Source organism: Camponotus floridanus, unplaced genomic scaffold (genome assembly GCF_003227725.1).
Source record: "Camponotus floridanus strain SB8 unplaced genomic scaffold, Cflo_v7.5 scaffold53, whole genome shotgun sequence".
NCBI lineage: Eukaryota > Metazoa > Arthropoda > Insecta > Hymenoptera > Formicidae > Camponotus > Camponotus floridanus.
Genome location: NW_020229692.1, coordinates 303,695 through 325,260, shown reverse-complemented (window position 1 = coordinate 325,260; position 21,566 = coordinate 303,695). Strand labels below are relative to the sequence as shown.

At 31.4% G+C, this 21,566-nt stretch overlaps 3 protein-coding genes across 5 annotated transcripts in view; 2 read left to right on the top strand and 1 right to left on the bottom strand.

The window, feature by feature from the left end:
- LOC109610272 (disks large 1 tumor suppressor protein-like) overlaps window positions 1–21,566 on the bottom strand; it is a 70,536-nt gene that overhangs the window by 15,162 nt on the left and 33,808 nt on the right. The gene's annotated exons all lie outside the window — the stretch shown is intronic.
- Window positions 9,210–14,609, top strand: LOC112637028 (facilitated trehalose transporter Tret1-like). Of its 3 annotated transcripts, XM_025412598.1 has the most exons (7): window positions 9,272–9,342; window positions 9,418–9,708; window positions 9,952–10,210; window positions 11,290–11,576; window positions 11,807–12,249; window positions 12,444–12,534; window positions 14,361–14,440. In XM_025412598.1, the coding sequence occupies exons 2-6, from the start codon at window positions 9,609–9,611 to the stop codon at window positions 12,525–12,527; spliced, it is 1,173 nt and encodes a 390-aa protein (XP_025268383.1). In that variant the 5' UTR covers window positions 9,272–9,342; window positions 9,418–9,608; the 3' UTR covers window positions 12,528–12,534; window positions 14,361–14,440. The 3 variants fall into 3 exon arrangements, with proteins under 3 accessions (XP_025268382.1, XP_025268383.1, XP_019884201.2); XM_025412597.1 differs by lacking the exon at window positions 14,361–14,440 and adding an exon at window positions 14,531–14,609 and having other exon boundaries at window positions 9,210–9,708; XM_020028642.2 differs by having other exon boundaries at window positions 9,286–9,708.
- Window positions 14,455–17,613, top strand: LOC105254894 (facilitated trehalose transporter Tret1). Its single transcript, XM_025412599.1, has 3 exons — window positions 14,455–14,648; window positions 14,729–15,109; window positions 15,556–17,613. Exons 1-3 carry the CDS (start codon window positions 14,579–14,581, stop codon window positions 16,482–16,484), a joined length of 1,380 nt encoding a protein of 459 aa, XP_025268384.1. The 5' UTR covers window positions 14,455–14,578; the 3' UTR covers window positions 16,485–17,613.

The following is a 21,566-nucleotide window of genomic DNA, read 5'->3' as shown; positions in this document are numbered from 1 at the left end:
GATTGAATTGAAATAATAAGAAAATTTAGAAAAAACAATAGCTTCGCAAAAGCTATTACATTTCATTTAATCTTCAACGACACTATTTATATTTTTTCATCGATGTTTTACATATTTCGGAGAAATAAACTTGCAATTGTAGAACGTAAAGGAGAATGTAGGTAATATATATTCTTCGTAAAATTGATCGCACCCTATTCCTCTTCACGACGCAATAACGTTAAACGGTCTGGGTTAACGAGTCACGTGAGATTGGCATTAGTCTTGCGGACATTTAAGACACGGTGGAATACCATTTCTTGACGTTACATAACATTTTGCATAACGAGCAACATCTCGTTCTACGGGATTATATTTTTATTTACGATGCGTTCAGTGAATTTTGCTGTCAATACATGATCTTCGAATCGTTCGATTGTCCCGTTCGTAATTTCGATTATGTTCAATGTCGAATACACGGACACGGACAAACCATCACCATATTCTAATTATGTAATTTCTATGGAAACGATTTCCATTTCCATAATGAGCTTGCGAAATGAAATTATCGGTCGTTACACTAACCGGGAACCAGCCCGGAATTTGCATCGCTCCCGATCTACACCAGTCAGAGAATGACGATTATGCCGAATGTGCCTTCCTCCATGGCTTGTTAACATCATTTTGCAATATCGATTGCGAGATGAGCTCGCTGGAAAGTTTGAAACAATGAAAATTATGTCACTATTATATCTCTCGCAAAACGTGTTCTCTCAGAAAAAATAAGCTGTCATTGTTGAAACGTTTAATAAAACGAAAATTACATGTAATATCTAATAATATGTTACATTGTCTCTGAAATAAAGAGACAATCTATAAAAACCCGACAACATATAAAAATAAATAAATATTTACCTACATATCTATCTATGCTGTTTGTAAAATAATGTCTGTTAAAACTTTATACCAGGATGTATTATTATAAAAAAAGGAAAAGTTAAACAGACAGCGAGTTTTTCTTGCAGTTTTCAGAAAGGAAACTCAATGCTACGAAGGCTCTCCTGTTATCCCGTTCTCGTACTTACGAGTTAAGAAGAATCTCGAGTTGCCGGAAGAATTGCTATTTATCGTAATGAAAAACGTAGTAGTACACGAAAAGGGAAAACAAAAAAGAGCGAAAGAGAAGGACTCTCAAAGCCTTTACAATTTAAAAATATATATTTTGCACCAAAACAACGTTATTTTGCTTTGTTCACGCGTAATTACATCTTAAATGACGTAATGTAACGTGTACGTGTGAAGCCACAAATTTAATTACTAATACACATCACTGATTGCTAAACACGTATAACGATACACGATGATGATGATGCTGTGCGAAAATTCTAATAGCAACTGAAGTCAATCGCGAAATGAAAATTCATAGCGGCGGACACGAAATATGCAAAGCACCTGCTTTTGCTCGTTCGTCGCATTAACTTTCTAGCATTTTTTAAACTATATATCTCAACGTATATATCTTAATGTCATATATTATATGACGCACGTGAATGGAAAATTATTTCATTATTTTTTGCACGCTACGATGTTGAAATATGCAAGATACGCGATGTGTTTCCATAAAAAGAGGAATTTTTCTCGCTATAATCATACTTGCGAGAATTTCGAGAGCATGTGATGTGAGTAATGTTATATTCTCATACAACAACACTTCTGATCTTATTACAAAAGTCAAAAATGTGCTCAAATTGTAAAAAAAAAAAAATCGAATTTTTCACTTTGAAAATAGCATTTAGAAATTTGTTGATGATTTATAATTACTCCACGAAAATTATCATATAATTTTGTTTTAATATTATTTAATTGAAATTACGAAAATATTAAGATTCATAGAAATAAGATTATTTTTTTAGTTTGTAGTATTATATTCATAATGACAAGTTGGAACACTCTCTCAAACAGTATATCTTGCTCACATAGATGACACTTTTAATGACACATGATTTAAAAACCTCCATCCATCACATTAACAATCACTTCTGCAATGCACAATGCACTCGCGCGTTTCACGTGATAATTGCTTAACAATTCCATAAATTTATCCAACGTTTCTCGTTTTAACGATTTTATGATGCTTTAAGACGCTCAGAGTATCTTTAACGAATGTCCCGAAAGAGTGCATATACGAAAATTCACGTGCGATATCGCGGGACGATGACTGCCGACGAGATTGACAGAAGAACGAATCGAATTCACGGTACATTCCTGTCATTTATCGCTCGAAATCGCTTGAGATAACGTTAATAAATGCGAAAAAATTTTCCCCGAAAAAAAATTTGCAAAAGCACGCGTACGGGTTAGCGTTCGCCCGCACGGAGCGGCACTAACCCGCTGACTGCCGGAGTCGCCCCTTTTCGCCCGCCACGACCCGTCAGCCCCTAACCCGGAGGCTATCCCCTGGTCCCCGCGCGGTCGACCTACCGCCACCCACATCCACCCATTCACCCCGCGCCAACATCACCTACCCTACTACTATCACCTCCGCCGCCACCTTCGCGAAACCGTCGCCGCCACCGCACCTCCCGCCGCCAGTGTCTATTACCATGGTGATGTTGACCCGTTGCGCTCTTTACTCGTGGACAGAATTTATTTTTTTCCTCTTTTTCTTATATTTTCATAAGACGAGAGTAAGTAACCTACACATATCAGCTTCCAATGCTCTTATATCCTTATCGATATCTGATCTTCATCAGAATTCCGGGATTATTAAAATGTAATATTTTTAATTCAACGATTCTAAAGAAAAGTCTCTAAATGGAAAATTTAAGAAAAGATAAGGCTTTACAAACATATAGAAAATATTTTAATAAGTAATATGCAGTTTTTTATTTATTGCCTAAATTTTGGGAAAACAAAATCAATTTCCTAGAATTGAAATATTTTTCAGTTTTTATTTTATTATTTAACCAAAAAAGTATATTACGCGAAAATAAAATATTTTATAGAAGAAAGAAAAATTATTTACTTCCCTCAAAAAAAAAAATAAAAAAATAAAGAGAAATTATTTATTTCCGTCAAAATAAATTCAGCAGCGAAAAAACGTATTATTTATCAAGATGCCGTCAACATATTCTAAATATCTCATAATTTTTCAGAATTTTGAATTGGGAACTTTTCCTCATAAACTAAAATTATTACTCATTCATTCATATTAGTCATTCATTCATTATTATAAGAAATATAGCAATAAATAGTAAATACATATAAAGTATAATAACATATAAAATATAATACATCACTTATATTTTATATGTATGTAATTTGCATAAAATATGTAACCAAGAGATACAAGAAAACTATATAGTGAATTTAAATTCACAGCTGCTTTAAATAGCAAAAAAAATATCGTAATGCAAAGACGAGAAAAAAAAATGTCCTCAGTCTCGTGCTTTCATCTTTCTCATCGGTTGAGTCGAAGGCTTTTTAAGTCCCACAGATCTCTCGAGAGAAAGAACGGATGAAGCTGGCGCGGAACGGAAGATCTCGTCGACCAATTTAATAGCTTTTTACGCCTTATTACTCATCGTTGCGCTTAACCGAGTAGCGGTTGGAATAGGAAAATGTTCGCATGTAATATGTTCAACCGAGTACGAATAAACCTGGATTGGGAAGGAAGAGATTCGAACAGCGTGAATTCTTGTGGCAGCTAATACAGCGGAAGGAAACGCGTTCGTAAATTCACGGAACTTTTAGAAGTCGAGCATGTATCTCCTTTAATTCCTCCGAACAAGAACGACTCAACATAAAGACGATCTGTTGACATGTAAAAAATTTGATAGATGCTGTCGCGCGAATGAAAAATTCCAATCATCTCACTTCATTAAATGACTATAAAATCAAGCAGCATTAAACACTTCCTCTGTATTTATACCGCGTGATTAGAAACTTAAATTCTTAAATCGATATATCTAACTTAATAAAAAAAGAAAAATAGAAAACAAGAAAAATAGAAGAAGAAATATCGATATTATGATTAATAATAAGATATTAATAATAATATCGATATTTCTTCTTCTATTTTTTCTTGTTTTCTATTTTTCTTTTTTTATTAAGTTAGATATATGGATTTAAGAATTTAAGTTTCTAAAATCATGTATATTATCTCTACTAAGAGAAAAGCTAAATTTGGTCAGATATTGTAATTAATGAGTACGCTCGCTTGACGTGTTACATCACAAAAGTAGACGTGAATTAAGCAAAAGCGGGAAATCGTGCTTCTTGCGGTCCGTTTGATCACGATTATTTGATCATGGCATCAAAGAGACTTCGAGAAGCTCTCTTGTGACTAGATAGACAACCAGAAATTGGGAAAGGAGACGGAGAATCAAGAAGAGTGATTTGTTTGAATAGGTCAAGAAACAGGTAAATCAATAGCATTGATCTTACCGTTAACATACAAGTCGTAATCATTCTGAATGAAATATTATATGTCCTCTCATTCATGAGACACAAATATCATTAATATACAATTTAATAAACCACAATCATTGACATTACAATAACATTAGTTATTGTTGAGTTCATCACTTATGCTTGATATTAATATATCTTAATATCGACAAACATCTCATATATTAAAATCTAACAATTATATATTGAAAGTAAAACCGTTAATACTGTAATGCTATGTGTTAACAACAGCAGATAATAATAGAGGCAAAATATATTCTGATCTATATCGAAATTTTCAATCAAAGATAATTTTATAAAATATATACTATTAATATTTATAATGTAAAACATAAAATGTAAAGTTTGGTATATAAATGATTTAATATTACGTTTTATACTGCATGCCGAATTTTTATGTAACATATAAAGCGAACGCAAGTTACTATTGGCAGCTCAAATTCGTAAATTGTTTTTGAACGATGTTTGCCGATAATGTTGATGAACACGCATCAAATCGTCTAGCATACCGATCATCGTAATACGATTGCGTCGCGGTAGATTACAAGCAATTACGTCCGTCGATCAGACGAATCGTAGGCACGTAGTTCGAGGTCGACGCGAGTTATATGTCATCCCCGAGAGTAGTCCGGTGTAATCCAGGAACTTCAATATTTGATATAGCTAGATCCTGTATACCGATGTGGAGATGGAGAGAGAAGGAAGAAGAGAATCTTCGAACTAGTTTCGCCATGTGCGGCTTGATGACGTGCAAATTGGGTTACCTGCCCATGGGAATCGTATAATTAAATTTCGTCAGGTATGCTTATTATCGAATACACCTTTAGTCGAGTGGCACACGAACGGAACGATATTTTTGTCAAGAGTTTTGAAGTCTTATCGTGTTGACGTACCTCTTTCCACTGAAGCGAGTCGGATTAAAGTATAAATTGATTAAATCGTTACATTAAATAAGACTACCACGTACATCTGTTTGCAAATCATCGAATATCGAGTTTATGTAAACTTTCAGAATAATTATAAGATCAAGTTTTCTCTCTAAATTGATAGTTACTTAAAATAAAATCAATGTCGGCAGAAATATCAGCGCGTTAAACAAATTAATTCATTTCAATTGTCTTAAGAAATCGAGAAACCTGTACATTTTTAATAACTATTTAAGCTTGTGAAGTAAATGATCTGTTCCAGCGTACAACACGAGTCCCCACTTTTGTAGTTCCTTCTACGCGGGAAATCCTATGTAATTTACTGACACTGCATGTAGTCATATAGCGCCTTCATCTAGAAAACATATTTAACAAACTCTGACCTGTTCCCATTTACGGGAGATATAAGCGCATGTCTGACAATGAGATATTTTCCTATCTCGTAAGCAATATTGCAGATAATTGGACTGGAAATTTGAAATTATTTTGCCTTGCGATTTGGTTACATATATAATATGGAATATATGACATTATGTCCATGATTACATATGAATATTTATTCAACATTTTATCGAAATGTCATATATTATTCTGTCAAATAATTTTAATAGTGTAAAAGCCGCAACATGCGTTTATTATATGATATACTAAAGACGCGCGTATAATTCTATAAGCCTGTACATTATTTTTACACGCCATATATTTCTAAAGGCTATATATATAACGACAAACCTGAGCGTCATATTTACTAAGTTATTGAATTAAAACGCCATAAATAACACCGGTAATTTCGCAAAGTCAAACATTTCGTCACGAGTGCGATAAATCATTAACTGTGGGGGGGTCGATTCGAGATCGTAAATTCTCGAGATCGTAAAAATATGACGACGCAACAAAAGCAAGCATCGCGACGCAAAAATCAACTTATTGAATTATAGTCCCTAATTACATAATACAATATGCATAATGGACGTTTCACAAGAGCACCGAGCGGGAACCTGGGCGTTTAACGATCACCGTCATCCTCTGGGTTGCATGAAGTACGAGCGGTGTCAAAGGGGAAGGCCCGAAGGAAGCAGAATAAGGCAGACGCGGAAGTAGGAGTGTCGGGGACCATAAACTCGTCGAGCACAGATAATGCCGTGTATATAGAGAAGCGCACTCTTCATCCTCTTCTGCACCAGATGAAGTGGAGCTGTGACGACGCGCTGCAACGAGTATTATACTACAGGAACGAGGACGGGAGCTTCCCGAGACTGCGTTTCGAAAGCTATTATCCTCCAGTCGTAAGACTAGGATCCCTTCGCGTGACGTAACCTTATTTCATCCCATTTAAGTTAGCTCGACTTTCCATAGCTTACAGCATTGCTCGGCTGACCGGCCGTATAACTAGCGTTCGGAAAATCGCTGTTTCAAGATTCGCATCAACGCAACGCGCAACAGTTTTCACCTCCGTTAAATCGTTCGAAATAATCTTGTTATCAAATTCTGTTATTAAACATAAGCTCTCAATTTTAAACTAATCATCGATTTAATTACGATATAAAATCCGCTTAATATTTATTACTGCAGTTCTTTTTAATGGGAAAGACTAACGAGAATATGAGTATGGCTTTATGGAACGGATCATTCAATTATTAAATAGAAATAGCTATTTTCACTATTAATATCGTTAATGAATTTACCTATATTGATTGTTATCGATTGTGAATAATAAAAAGTTAAGAGAATGATGCAAAAACATCTTCTAAATTTAGCAAAATTCGACAAAAATTAAAATCATGATAATTGCGCAGCGTTAAAAATGTTGATAAAGTTTATTATATTGCACGAAACGTGAGAGTGATGTTTCGGAGACAAAGTTTGCATAAATGAATATGCATTAATTTCTCACATTTCGTACGATATTTGGCAAAAAAAATGTTATCTTTATTCTTGTTTGAATAAAGATGATTGTTTTGTTACATGAAAAGCAAACTGAAAAATAAAATCACAAGATTACGCGACCTCCTAAGGAACTTATTTGAATTGGAATTTACTTGATTGCAAAATTAGTTTGCATAATTGACAGAAGAGATTAAATTATAATTATAATTTACAGCTCCAATTTGTATTAAATAAACGTATTAGCAATTTTTGTGACAAAATATATTTAAATATATTATATATTTAGCGACTTTTGCTCTACGCAGAACAAGATTGTCGTTTTGTTTTACATTAGTGTACTTCCAGTTGGGCTTTGATAAATACCATTAGCAAAATCAGTGCATTGTTACAAAGTTTAACACGCTTTTTTTGTAAGCCGATAAAATATCACAATTTTAAAATTTTACAATTTTAATCTTCTTCTCGTTCAAGTTACTCCCGATATTTTTGAACATTTTGTTTCAAAGCTTTGTATTTTATCAAAATTAAAATTGTATTTTTTTTCAATCAAATTTTAGAAACATTTATTCGTCATTATGCTCGTTGTGTTGATGAATATACATAATTAAATATAATAATATATTTATATAAAACATATATTACATATATGTATATATGTATATAAACATTATTACATATTAGGTTGTACGTGAAAAATTAAAGCAATTTAAATTACATTCATAATATTGCATACAGATAATATTTAATTATCATACAATAATAAATATATAAACACCGTAAATGAATAAAAAAGTTAATAACATGAAATATTGATATGCAATTTGCATGTGCAAACTGGGAAAATTTTACGCGACGAGTAATATAATTTTAAATATCAGCTGTTTTCTTAAAAAGCAGCGTTGTTATATACCAAGAACACATTTGCTAAAAAAAAAAGTATAAATTCATTATATATACGTGCAACTTTTCACCCAGTCAAAATTTTCGTTCTCATACCTCTATAATCTATCATTAAAGTATCTAATTTAATAATTACATATGAGCATATTCTATTATAATATTATGCATTTCAAATACGTTTATCGCATATCATAGCAAAACACAGCAATATCACTATTTGAGAATGAATATTCCCGAATCAAACTTGTATTATCGACAGATGTCACAATCGACTTGCCGCGAGATCGACATCGTCGAAAAGTGATTTTTGCTGTTAACGCTAACTATTAGATGAAAAATATTCACGCTGCTGCCCATATAAAATAAACGAGCACCGACGAAATGAAGTGACAGTTTAATCGAAAATAACCATACTCCTTCCAATATATCATAAACGTGTTTCTGAAATGTATCCTGCAAATCGCATGCGTCCAATGCTGCGACTGCTTGTCTTCACGTGCAATATATATAACTGTAAGAATATGGATAACTCTACAAATAGAAATGAGATAATTTTTTCTTATCTCTCGCATTTTTATTTTCAAGGGCACCTATAATAAGTGGAATCGAAATAATAATAATGTACAAGGCTCTAGTTCGATTATGGCCTCAGTGGCTCGCTGCTCTAATAGGTTAGTTAACTTGTCGATTTATTTATATTTCAATTTAATCCTTTCGCTGCTGTAAGCGCCTTTAGAGGTTTTGAAATTTTAATAATTGTGTACTATTAGCGCTTTAAACCGTTCAAGTGTTATCACCTAGATAATACTGATGACGTATTTAAACGTGCAGATTTATATTATCATCATTCACATATTTTTATTAGTAATCCAATTATATCTTCTACTAGGTTTTGAAATTTTAATAATTGTGCACTATTAGCGCTTTAAACCGTTCAAGTGTTATCACCTAGATAATACTGATGACGTATTTAAACGTGCAGATTTATATTATTATCATTCACATACTAGTAATCCAATTGTATTTTCTATTAATAACTGATAAGCGATGCGCGATAGTAAAAAGTTTCACTGCTTATAGCAGCTAAACATGTACGGTTTGTCCGCATTGCATTAGATTTCGTCGCAACGAAAGGATTCATTACGAAAGAGAAAGAAAGAGAGATTTTCACTCTTAAAAAGTAAAATAATATTTAACATATTTTCCGAATATATTGGTGTGCTCATGTGATATATAATGATACATTGTATCATAGTATGCCTATTAGTCCTCAGTACTGGTCTCGTAATCGGTTGGACATCGCCTTATTTAGCGCAATTAACCGGTGAGGATCCACCGTTTCCGGTAACACATGAACAAGCATCATGGATAGCCTCTTTATTACAACTTGGACGTCTATTCGGTGCTGTCATTGGATCTCTCTTCGTGGAATATCTTGGCAGCAAGATGTCTCTGTTGTTAACCGGATTGCCAATGATCTTTGGATGGATTTGCGTAATTTGCGCCAATTCTGTTACATGGCTATATATGTTTAGAATATTTTCAGGTAACAATCTTAATTATAGCTATTAATTACCAGCTTATATACAGAACAAATCGATTCGTCAGTATAATCTGTTGCAAAGCGTAATTTTATATTGCCTTTTATATTCAAGCATTTAAATTCTACAATTATATAATCTTTTTCAGAGTTTTATGTAAATTTTTCAAGATCTCATTGAACTTATTGTTCTATACTAATATTTCTAGCTCTATGTAATTTTATGAACAATTATATTATACTAATCAGGTATATCAATGGGAATGCTATTCGCTTGCTATCCGCTTTACATCGGTGAAACTTCGGCGCCGTCAATTCGCGGGGCCTTAGTAAGTTTCATTGTCAATACATTGCCTTTGGGTACACTTCTCGGTAATATAATGGGTCCCAATATGTCTATGACATATTTCGGAGTTATCAGCTTGATATTGACGATATGCTACCTAATTGCTTTCCTATTTCTTCCACGATCGCCGCACTATTTCGTGCGACGCAATGATATGAAGAGGTAAATATGATGATATATATATATATATATATATATATATATATATATATATATAATGTAAAAAAATTGTTTCGCTAATTTGTTGTTCAAAGTTGTATTCAAACTTTGTTATTTAATGGGCCATGACTGATCTTGTGACTAATGAATGTTTTTCGACTTTTATTTTTAATGCATGATTGATATGACTCGGCAAAGAGAGAAGATAAGCATTCATTTAGAGTGATGAGTTTGGTTCGATAAATCTTCCGTAATGATAATATTATGCTGAGTAATTGTGTAATATATTGTGCAATATATGTTATCGGTTGATTTAATTCATAAATTAATTGCGTGATTATATATATATATCAAATAATCTACAGCAGAGTAAATATAATTATTGATACTTTAAGTGTCATCTTTATTATATATTCATCTTGAATATTTTCATTATTTTTTAAAGATAAAATAAAATTAAAAAAATAATTTGTTTCATTCTTTTAATTTAATATTTAATATTAAATTAAGCTTTTAAACTTTTCGAGGTTTGCTTAAAAAAATTACATAATTTTTCAAAGACGTGAGTATTTTACAAGAAATATTTTATATTTTATTCTGTATATTTTATTCTATATTCCTTCTCCGTGGCTAATATCCATTTCTATTATCTTACTTTTTATACACATAATAATAAATGAAATAAATGAAATAAATTTAGTCGTGTAAAAAAATATAACTATATTTAATCTTCTATCGGTCACGTCGATTATTAAAAGTTAATTTAAAGAATGAAAACACAAACGATCAGGAAGACAAATAATTTTTTAAAAAAGCAAGATATTCAATAGCTATTCATTATTCATAAAGTATGTAATGTTCGGACATAACTCGTGCTTTGAAAAAGAAAAGAAAAAAAATAGGTGTTGGAAGAAAAATAGCAAATAGAAAAAGAATGAAAAGACAATATAATTATATACTGCAGATATGCGAGGAATAAATGCAAGGCGGTTTAACTAGAAAATATTCTGTACATCTCAGATACATATTTATAATAACTATGCAAATTAAGATATTTTTTTCCACTTCTTACATAATTCCAGAGCGGAAAAAGCCATTCAATGGTATTTTCGAAAATCTGATATAAAAAGCGAATTGGAAGCCGTAGAGCATTTCGTAAAGTCAACGCGTGCAGTAACTATAAAGGAACGGTTGGAACAAATAAGAATGCCGAAAAATCGCCGCGCTTTCACGATAATAATACTACTGTTCATGTTTATGCAACTCTGTGGACTAAATACCATTACATTTTATATGGAGATTATCGTGAGAAAGGGGATGGTCACGTCGATTGCGCCTTCGTCTGTAGTAATGATCATTAATGCAATTGGTAAGCGATTAATTTCGATATCAATAATGTAATTATTATATCTCTTCCTTATTATTTTGTTAATTCATATGTATGTTTGGAGCAATCTAATCCTTAAATTTAAAGATAAATTGATAAATCTCGCCTTGTATATTAATCACAATGTATACTCATCTTTTAAACTCCATTTTCATCCGTTTCAAAATAATAAGAGGTAGAATCGTTTGTCACTTTATCCAATTATGACACAGGTATAATTTTCGGCTGGTGCGCCGCATACGCCATCGATCGTCTGGGTCGTAGAATCGTGCTAGCGATCTCATCTTCTGGTGTGATACTCGGCATGCTGTCACTAGGCTTACATTTTCATCTTTTGAATCTCGATTACGATCCCGGTGATCTCGAGTGGCTTCTCATCCTATCACTGATAATATTTATGTTGATGTACTTCGGACTCGTGCCGGTGCCAAGCACGATGCTGAGCGAACTGTTTCCATCCGATCTAAAAAGTATGGCTGGATTCGTCAGCAGCATGACGTCGGCTATTTTCGCGTTTATCGCCACCAAAACCTATCAGCCATTAGTAGATATCATAGGCGAACAGTATGTTTTCTGGATCTATGCTGGAATCATCATAATTTGTCTACTGTACTCGCTCACTTTAATGCCAGAGACGAAAGGAAAAACATTGCAGGTAAATTTATTGTATGCGATTTCAGCATGATTTATTTTATTTGCATACGTATTTTTACTTGGACATATTAGTAATAATTTGTTAGTTATGATGATTCATATATTATTACGGAATAACATAAAAAGAAAATATATAAAATAAAATAAATTTTATCTTGGATGTATAAATGCATATTAATTAATGATGATGTTAAGGAAATTCAAGACATGATGGCAGGAACTACTGAAAGATCGCGACGAAGAAACCGTGTTGAAACGGAAGATACTTTTACGAGTTAAATTGCATGTAAGTAATAAAAATTTAATCACGAAAGATGTATGTATTTTATATACTTTTGTAGATAATATTACTAATATGTATGCTTCTGTTAATATTGTAGATATTATTAGTACATTTACATAAACGATTGCAAAAATAAAAGTAGATAGAAAATGAATGTCTATAAACAATAAAAGTAACTAATTACAATGATTCGAATTGATACATAAGAAAATTTAAAATTAAGCCAGTATAATATATTTGAAAAATATATAATATATTTGAATATATTGTAAAAAAGATAAAATTGTTTGAACAAAGAAAATATAAATAGCAATGTTTTGTTCATAAAACATTCGTAAAAATATATATTTATAAATATACTTGTTGATAAAGATACTTCGGATTTAACCATATATGATTCACAACTGTAACATGAGTAATTTTATAATTTTGTCCTAAATGTTTTCTTTTTCATGAAATTAAACCCAAGTTTAGAAACCAAGTTTAGAAATATTTTAAAAACGTAAAATATACTTGTAAATATGAATACATCGAAAACTATTTATTTTAATATTCAAATTGTATATGTAATAAGTTATAAGCATCATTTAATATAAATTATATTTTACATCTTGCATACGTTTAATAAAAAAACATCATGCCTTTAATAATTTATTAATCACTTTATTTTGCATCTTGGTAAAAAATTTTTAATACACAAATATATGTGTGTTACTCTTTTAAACATATATTATAAAAATAAATTTATATGTTTTATATATTACATTATTTATATTTTTGATAGATTAATCAATCTAGTTGTCATTGAATTATGCAAGATTTGTAGTGTATATTAGATTTTTATTGAGTTTTTAAAAATAGAACACATATATTTTTACAACATTAACAAAAGACAAAATATGTGTGAAGAAATAATCAAACAAAAGACAAAATATGTCTGAAGAAATAATCATTGTCCTACATAAAATTTTAAATAGTTATTTTGGTAGTGTATTTTTTAAAAGATTAATTTTATAAATTCAGATCCCCTAATATAATAGTTCAAAATTTCAAAGTTATAAACGACTTAATAAGTAGAAATCGCATGTTTTATAATTATATGCAAATGTATCCATACCAATCACTATATTATTACTACATTAATTTTCATCATTAGCTAACATTAGTTGTTATTGTTTAATTTATCTTGCTTTTTACGCTTGTTATAAAGAGAAAAATTTATGTTGTAGAAATAGTTATAAATTAAAATAGGATTTCAAATTTTTAATTTGTATTTTCTGCCTCTTCATAATTATTTTTTTTCTAAATTATTAAAAATTATTAAAATATTAAAACTTTTGAAATTTAAAATATGTAGCGTATAACAACGGCATATTAATGTAAGAAAAAATAAATATGACTTATGTTATTACTTATGACTTATGACATTATTAAATCAAATTTCACAATAAACAATACAGTTATTTACTAACACATAATTAGTCTACAATAAACAATAAAGTTATTTACTAACACATAATTTTCATCGCGTTAATAACATTAAATTTAAAAATACATAATTTTCACAATGATAATTTCTTACTATAAAACAATACGTATTGATATACATAGATTTGAGGCATATTAGAATTTTTTTCATTTCTAATCATTAAATGATATTAATTTGTTTAATAATCAGATAAATCCCTGATAACAAATATAAAATTCTTAGCATACATATAGTTACTAATTCATTTAATTTAAACTAAACGAAATACTTAAATACTATAGCCATGATAGTTCCACGTGACGTTTACAATGCTCATATCATCTTTATTGTTCACTGACAGTTAAATAAAGATAGATGATGTCTGTGAATTGTGAACGAGTAGGATAGTGGGACATGCTCCATGATGACAATATAAAGTATATATATGTATCTCATTAAGAATACATACATCACTTATCTCGATGACGCAGAACGTTTTAGATTTCACATCTCGACGATTGTTGAGAACAGATACTCTTCACGAAAGCTCAGTCATAAACATGCTGCGGAAAGATCATTATGGATCATAAGATGGAAAAGAAAGAAATAAGGAAAGCAATTTGGCCTCAATGGATTGCTGGTACCGGAGGTGTGTGTATTCCACATTTTAATATATTTCTTCATATATATATATAAAATATAAACAACTAATAATTTTTTAATTTTCAGTCACGCTTTCGCTGATACAAGTAGGAATAATGGGGGCTTGGAGCTCGCCATATATCGCGTATCTAACTTCATCCAAATCCCATATTTCCGTAACAATGGACGAAGCTTCTTGGATAGTTTCATTGCTTAACCTAGGCAGACCAGTTGGCGCCATTCTCGGTTCTGTCGCCGTCAACTATTTCGGTACTAAAACAACGATTCTCGTGAGCAGTTTACCAATGGCTTTCTGTTGGCTCTTTATAATGTTGGCTGATCGAGCGGAGTGGTTATATGCAGCTAGATTTCTAAGTGGCATTGGTATAGGAAAAACATACAGCAGTTTTTCGCTTTACTTAAGCGAAATCGCGGATCCTACCATTCGCGGAGCTTTGGTATTTCTGGGTATGTGTGTTTTATATCTCATATATATACATAAATCTTTATAAATAAGCACAATATAAAAATGTGAAAAATGTTGAATATTGTGATATTATAATATCTCGTTAAATGGTTGATGATTTTCTCTCTCTCTCTCTCTTTCTCTCTCTATTTGTTACGAAAATTTTAGTATGAAAGCCTTGTTTGTCACATTTTATAATTTATAATATGTTATATCATTTCACAAGAGAATACGTTTTAAAGTTTAACAGAAAATAATGATAGTATCTGATAATGATAATACTTCGTTTTATAGTATCTAATAATGATATTACTTCCTGTTTTAATAAAACAAAATAAGATTTAGACATGAAAAAAAACAAAAGATCGAAAGAATTAAAATGCACATTCGCGTTGATGATAGGCACAATTGTACGAAACTAACAAGATTGTTGAACTTTTATCCGCAGCGGTGTCTGGCTTATCAATAGGCAATCTAATGATATGCATCATGGGTGCGAATTTAAACATGGAGATCTCTGCTAGCATATGTCTCGCCCTTTGTTTTATACTGATGATCATCTTCCTCTGGTTACCGGAATCGCCGCATCATCTCGTCAAGATTAATGCCGAGGAAAAAGCCCGAGCATCGATGCTCTGGTATCACCGCGAATGTGACGTAGAATCAGAGTTGCAAACCCTGAAGAAATTTATTGAAATAAACAATAGCATAAGCTTCATAAACGTTCTAAAAGAATTCAAAGTTCCGCATATTTGGAAAGCGCTAGTACTCGTGTTGGTGCTCTTTATGTACAGTCAAATGAGTGGTTTGAATAATGTGGTGTTCTACATGGAAAGCATTCTGCGAAGCGCCAATGTAAATGTCATAGATCCGTCAACGGTCGTGATCATCGTTACCGCTTTTGGGATTGTTAGTTCCTTGCTCTTTATGCTGTTAATTGACAAGTTTGGCAGACGAATCCTGATGATCGCTTCCAGTTTGTCTGTCGCGATCTCGCTAATTTGCCTGGGGACGGCATTCCAGCTTCTCGATGCGAATTATGACGATTTGCAAGCACTAGCAATCTTCTCAATGTTCTTCTTCGAGCTGGCCGTTTTTAGCGGTATTATCTCGATACCTACCACGGTAATGGGCGAGATATTTCCGCCGCATGTTAAGTGCATGGCTGGCTGTTTAACCAATGTCATGGCTGGATTCTTTGCTTTCATATCCACGTCGACCTATCAGCCTCTAATTAATTTAATCACCGAGAAGTACGTATTCTACATCTACTCTCTGCTGCTGTTAACTGCTGTACCGTTTACACTCTCCTGCATGCCAGAAACCAAGGGCAAATCGTTGCAGCAAATCCAGGAAGAATTGACGAAGAAAAGTTGAATCAAGTACGTTTATTAAATTGTATCAGTGAACAATTTATAGCAATGACTTGTAGCGATGATTTATAGCAATGATTTACGAATCTTGTGATAATGACTCATTTTCTCGCACTCATTGCAAGAAGTTTTTCATAACATATTAATATCAGCGCCAAGTAACGTTAGTACGTCCAATAATAATCTAATAAATTGTAATTTCACGCGATATTTTCATTCGGTATTAACAAATCGATACAAATAAGTAATATCTTATCGTTAAAAAAAGCTGTGAATTGATGCGAAATAGTAAATGAATATTTTAACTTTAATTCATTGCCTTTAATTCATAGACTTAGTCTACGCTCATTGCATTATTGATACACATATGCACAATATATTTTATCTTTATATATATTATAATTGTTAAAAAATTTTAATTGTTTGTTTTGTTGAATACTTTTTATTTTGTTAACTACTAAAGAATTATTTAACTATATAAAGATTATATTAAAAATTGCGTTATAATGAATAATAATGAATGATAAATTTATAAAATCAGACGCGGCAGAGCGACACGAAATAATCTTGCTGTAATATAATTATACAAACTGAAACTAATTCTTACCTAATTTTTCTTTAGAACAAAATTATAATTAAAATCATGAAATTTTTTCACGATTGATATAAGGTTCTCATATTTACAAATGTGACGAAAACGATTTGGTAAGATAAGAGGCTATTTTAGTTGCATTATCATGTTACTTTTAAATAAGCACGATACATTAAATTATCAACATTTTGATAAAAATAAATGTAATCTCATATATGAAACAATAGAATCTCTTCTAGAAAGATTTAGAAAGTCAGATGAACTGTCTAGTCTCACGATACTGACAACGAGACATGATAAATGAATGTAATGTAATAAAAATATAAAAGCCATTTTTAAATTAGAATCTGGATTAAAATTAATATATCTCATAATGTAATTAAGCAATAATAATTGCATGAAATGTTATTCAGACAGATCTGATGTACCGTTCTGATTTATTCCATCGTTAATTAAAACACAATGTAATTATTTTTTTTAATAAATATAACGCATCATATAATACGATGATCCACGATGGAATTCGGCAAATATTTCTTATTTTATTATAAGATGACGTTTGATTTGAACGATGACGTCTAATCTTGAGACCGACGTTGTAAATTCAATACTATCTTATCTCATATATTCCCAGTAGCATCGTTGTGTATCATTGAGTAAGCAAAATACAAAAAAAATTATGTATATTATCAAAATATGAGCAACGTGTACATTAGCGTGATGATTAATGATGTTGACTTAAAAATAAAAAAGACTATTATAATACTATTATATGTATACGATTCTATTATTAGATTAATAAAAAAGATTATATTATTAGATTAATATTCTATTCAATAAAAATCTACTCAATAAAAAAGATTCTATTATTAGATTAATAAAAAAATTACATGTTAAATTACAATTAAACAATCAGGCAAACGTATCACACATGTTTAAAACAATGTAAAAAAATATTTTAATAAAACATAGCACGAAAAAGATATGTCTTGAAAATAATTAAAATTTAGAATAAAATAATTCAGACTTAATCTGATAAGTAAAATTTTTATTATTCATACTAATTTTCTTGCATTTTATTTACATAATAGATTTTGTGCTACAATATTTGATGGAACATCACGAATATGTTCTCTTAATATGCCGACATATACTCTCAACTAGGATTTTAAATTCATTACCGTAAAATGTGATTATAATGCAAGAGGTGTATAAACCAATAACTGCAACCACCACATCACGGGCAAACGTTGTATACGCATAATGTCCCGTAATGCACCAATTACATTAGCATACAGGTAACGCGTACGCATTTGCTTGCATCAAAATGCTCGTCTTTTTTGTCTACACGTTGCATTCCGCATACGATAGTAATCGGTAGAATTTTCCTTTACAAAATAGAGATAATGCCTTATATGCGGGATGGAATGAGTATGAAAAGAATTAGCCGTGCATAAATGAAGAAGGCGCATTCGCAACGTTGTTTAAATAACGCTGTTACCGTGAACGCACGTGAAATTCTAGGTAAATTACGGATTTATTCAGAGAACAGATGGAAAGATCCCCTAGAAGATACTTGGTCCGACTTAATTTAGATAATAACGGATCGTTTTGTCTCTTATCTGTCCGCCTTTACGACTTTTTATCCCTTTACTTCGCGAAGGTCGTTACGTATAGTTTAGTATCCATAAAAAAATATATATCGTAAAAGCGTTATTTGGTGAAATTAAATACGTCGATTTACGAAGCGGCTGAGTATTTGATAAACTTGAAGTAAGTAACAATTATTTACGATACAATTACGTATTTTTTGTTTTATCGACAGCGCATGTGAATCACACGATGAGCATTTTAGATTAATAGAGCAATTTCAAGTACTATTCCGGTGCCTGGCTACATCGGGGAAGTTAAAAGCAAACATATAAATGGAACGCGCCGCTACTGTTTAATCTTTGTTATTGTTTGATTGACTGGCATACAACAATGAACAAGCAAACAGCGGAACTTACTTTACCCAGCAATTACTGCAACTTTCAGCTCAACGAAAATGGCCTCAATCGGGCGCGCGGGACACGACGTCTTTCGCCGCCGCGAGAAAGTTCCGCGTTCAAACCGCGTAACGAGCAGAGAGTGTAATTGCCAGCGGAGCGCAAACTCGATTGTCCTCTGAGAAACCTACGTCCGCTCCGGAACTACCAATCACATTAGACCTGTCTGCAAGTAAACCCCGAGACAATTATCCCTCACCGCTATCCAGATATTCATATTTTACGGCAAACAATCACTTCAACAACCAATGGATATATTATGCTCGATAATGTATGTAGTATTATTCGATGGCGTTTATTATTGTCAAGTTTAGTCAACTCGTATATAATTGGATATCTGACGCGCGATATCTGATATATATGAATTAAATATATAATTAGAGTCCTCGTATACAGGAAATTCTCACAGTAAAAACTGAATTCAATCTTTTTGTGTATTTTACATATTTTATAAAACGTATTTTATAAAAAAATATAAATATAAGTTACTTGTATATGTATATAAAGCAATGATATTCGGAGAATTCTTTATTTCGTGAATAAATCACCCGCAACGATCACTCGGTATAAATGAAAGGAGGGATTTACCCTCGTCGTATGCCGCTAAAACGAAGACATTCATTTTATTCGCCTAAATCTGTCGCGCGCGTTCTCGCTTAATTTTCGCGGGAGTTATTCTTCATGCGAAAGAAGAATATTTTCGTTCTCCTATATAAGAATAACCCGTACTTGAGCTGAAAACGAACAGATAGGCAATAACGGGAATTCTTAGGGAAGCGGCCGCGAATCAAGCCGGAATCTTCGCATGCAATTTTGCAATGCAATTACCTGTCGCCAACAATCTTCCACGTTTTCTCCAAGTTTCTTCATTCGCCACTCTCCCCTTAGAATTTTAAAATTCAACAAACCTTGAGCGAGAAAGAATCGTCTTTCCATTCACGCTGTTAGAACATCTCGTTTTTATTGCATGAATCGCCTGATCGGCTGTAAGAGCAGAAAAAGCCGCATGCGATGCTAAATTATCGACATGAAAGACGATTTTCTCCCGTTTTAAACAAGATAATAATTTTTGTAAAAATTTGCAAAATCGGATGTCAGGCTAAACAAAGTTTATAGCCTTCTATAATCGTAATAAAATAGAAATTTAGTAGTATTTTCTATAATAAAAAAATTAATATGTTGTACTTTTTTTGCTATATTTTTTTTATGAAATTAATAATTTAATTTATTGTGATCGATTATCATTCATTTCTTATTTGAAATAACTTACAATCCTTTCTTATGAATTATACTATCGTATGAATAATATCATCAATAATACCATCTATTTATGAATGTTTGTGTCAATCATTTGACAAACTTTTAATTTAAATGTGTATATGCAATACAATATAATTAAAGTTTCATATTTCTTTTACTAAACGTTAAATCGAAATTCACACGCTTAGTGTATATGTATAAATGATTAGAGAGAGAGGGAGGAGGATTACAGAACCGGCATCAAATTGTCAGGAAACAACAATACGTTTATATTGGTTTTGATATCAGTGTAACACAGAACTGTGCATTGATTCAGGAAATTTGTTGAAAATAGTGAATAATCAAATTGTTTGCGAAAGCTTCGTTATATATTAAATTACGTATATTATCTCGACATAAAATGACAGTTTTGAACAATCAATTGACCACAGGACAACATACCGCAAATTCATTCAGCACGTCATTCATTTATCAACTGCGAAACAAATGTAAGCCGATCAGAGGAAGAATAATTTTCATTAAAAGAGCTTTTACACAAAATAAAAATTATTGCGTGCAATTGAGATACAGATTATTGGTTTTGCAAAAAAGAAATGGTTTGGTTGACTGCCAAGTTGCAATCGCAGCCAATGAAACAAAAACAAAAGAAAAAGAAAGAAACACAAGAAGAAAAAAGGAAGATTTTGAGGAAAAAAGTCGTCGATCTACCATTTTCGTGGCACAACTCAATAAATCGTGAAAAGCAGTTTGGTTTGTTTCAAGTGGATCGATAATTTTTGTGGCCAACTCATATTCATTGTGTTACGTGGTTACAAATACCACTTTTAACAAACATGTGGTCAACTATTTAACCATATGTCGCTTCCAATAACAACTTGACACAATTAAAATTAGATTAATGATTTAACATCAAATCAATTTGATTATTTAACCGCCTCTCTCTTTTCGAATTGCATAGTCATAAAAGTTATATTTTTATATATATTTTAAGTAATATATAGCTATAACCAAAAACAAAAATTCCCGTCTTAAGAGACTTCCATATTTCTAACTAAAAATAAAATCTTTTATATAATTTCTCTCCTTTATTAAATAAAATAAAAAATTTTTCTGTAGAAAATCATGAATTTTTGCTAGTAGTTTTAATAATAAAATAACATTAAATTAAATAAAATTTATCACAACA

What these genes read in the sequence shown, in the direction of transcription:
- LOC112637028 (XM_025412597.1), top strand. Translation starts at nt 9,399, where the DNA reads ATGATACATTGTATCATAGTATGCCTATTAGTCCTCAGTACTGGTCTC. An exon ending in TATGTTTAGAATATTTTCAG is followed by an intron (nt 9,709 to 9,951) that starts GTAACAATCTTA and finishes TATACTAATCAG; the next exon opens with GTATATCAATGGGAATGCTA. An exon ending in AATGATCATTAATGCAATTG is followed by an intron (nt 11,577 to 11,806) that starts GTAAGCGATTAA and finishes ATTATGACACAG; the next exon opens with GTATAATTTTCGGCTGGTGC.
- LOC105254894 (XM_025412599.1), top strand. Translation starts at nt 14,579, where the DNA reads ATGGATCATAAGATGGAAAAGAAAGAAATAAGGAAAGCAATTTGGCCT. An exon ending in ATGGATTGCTGGTACCGGAG is followed by an intron (nt 14,649 to 14,728) that starts GTGTGTGTATTC and finishes TTTAATTTTCAG; the next exon opens with TCACGCTTTCGCTGATACAA. An exon ending in CGGAGCTTTGGTATTTCTGG is followed by an intron (nt 15,110 to 15,555) that starts GTATGTGTGTTT and finishes TTTTATCCGCAG; the next exon opens with CGGTGTCTGGCTTATCAATA.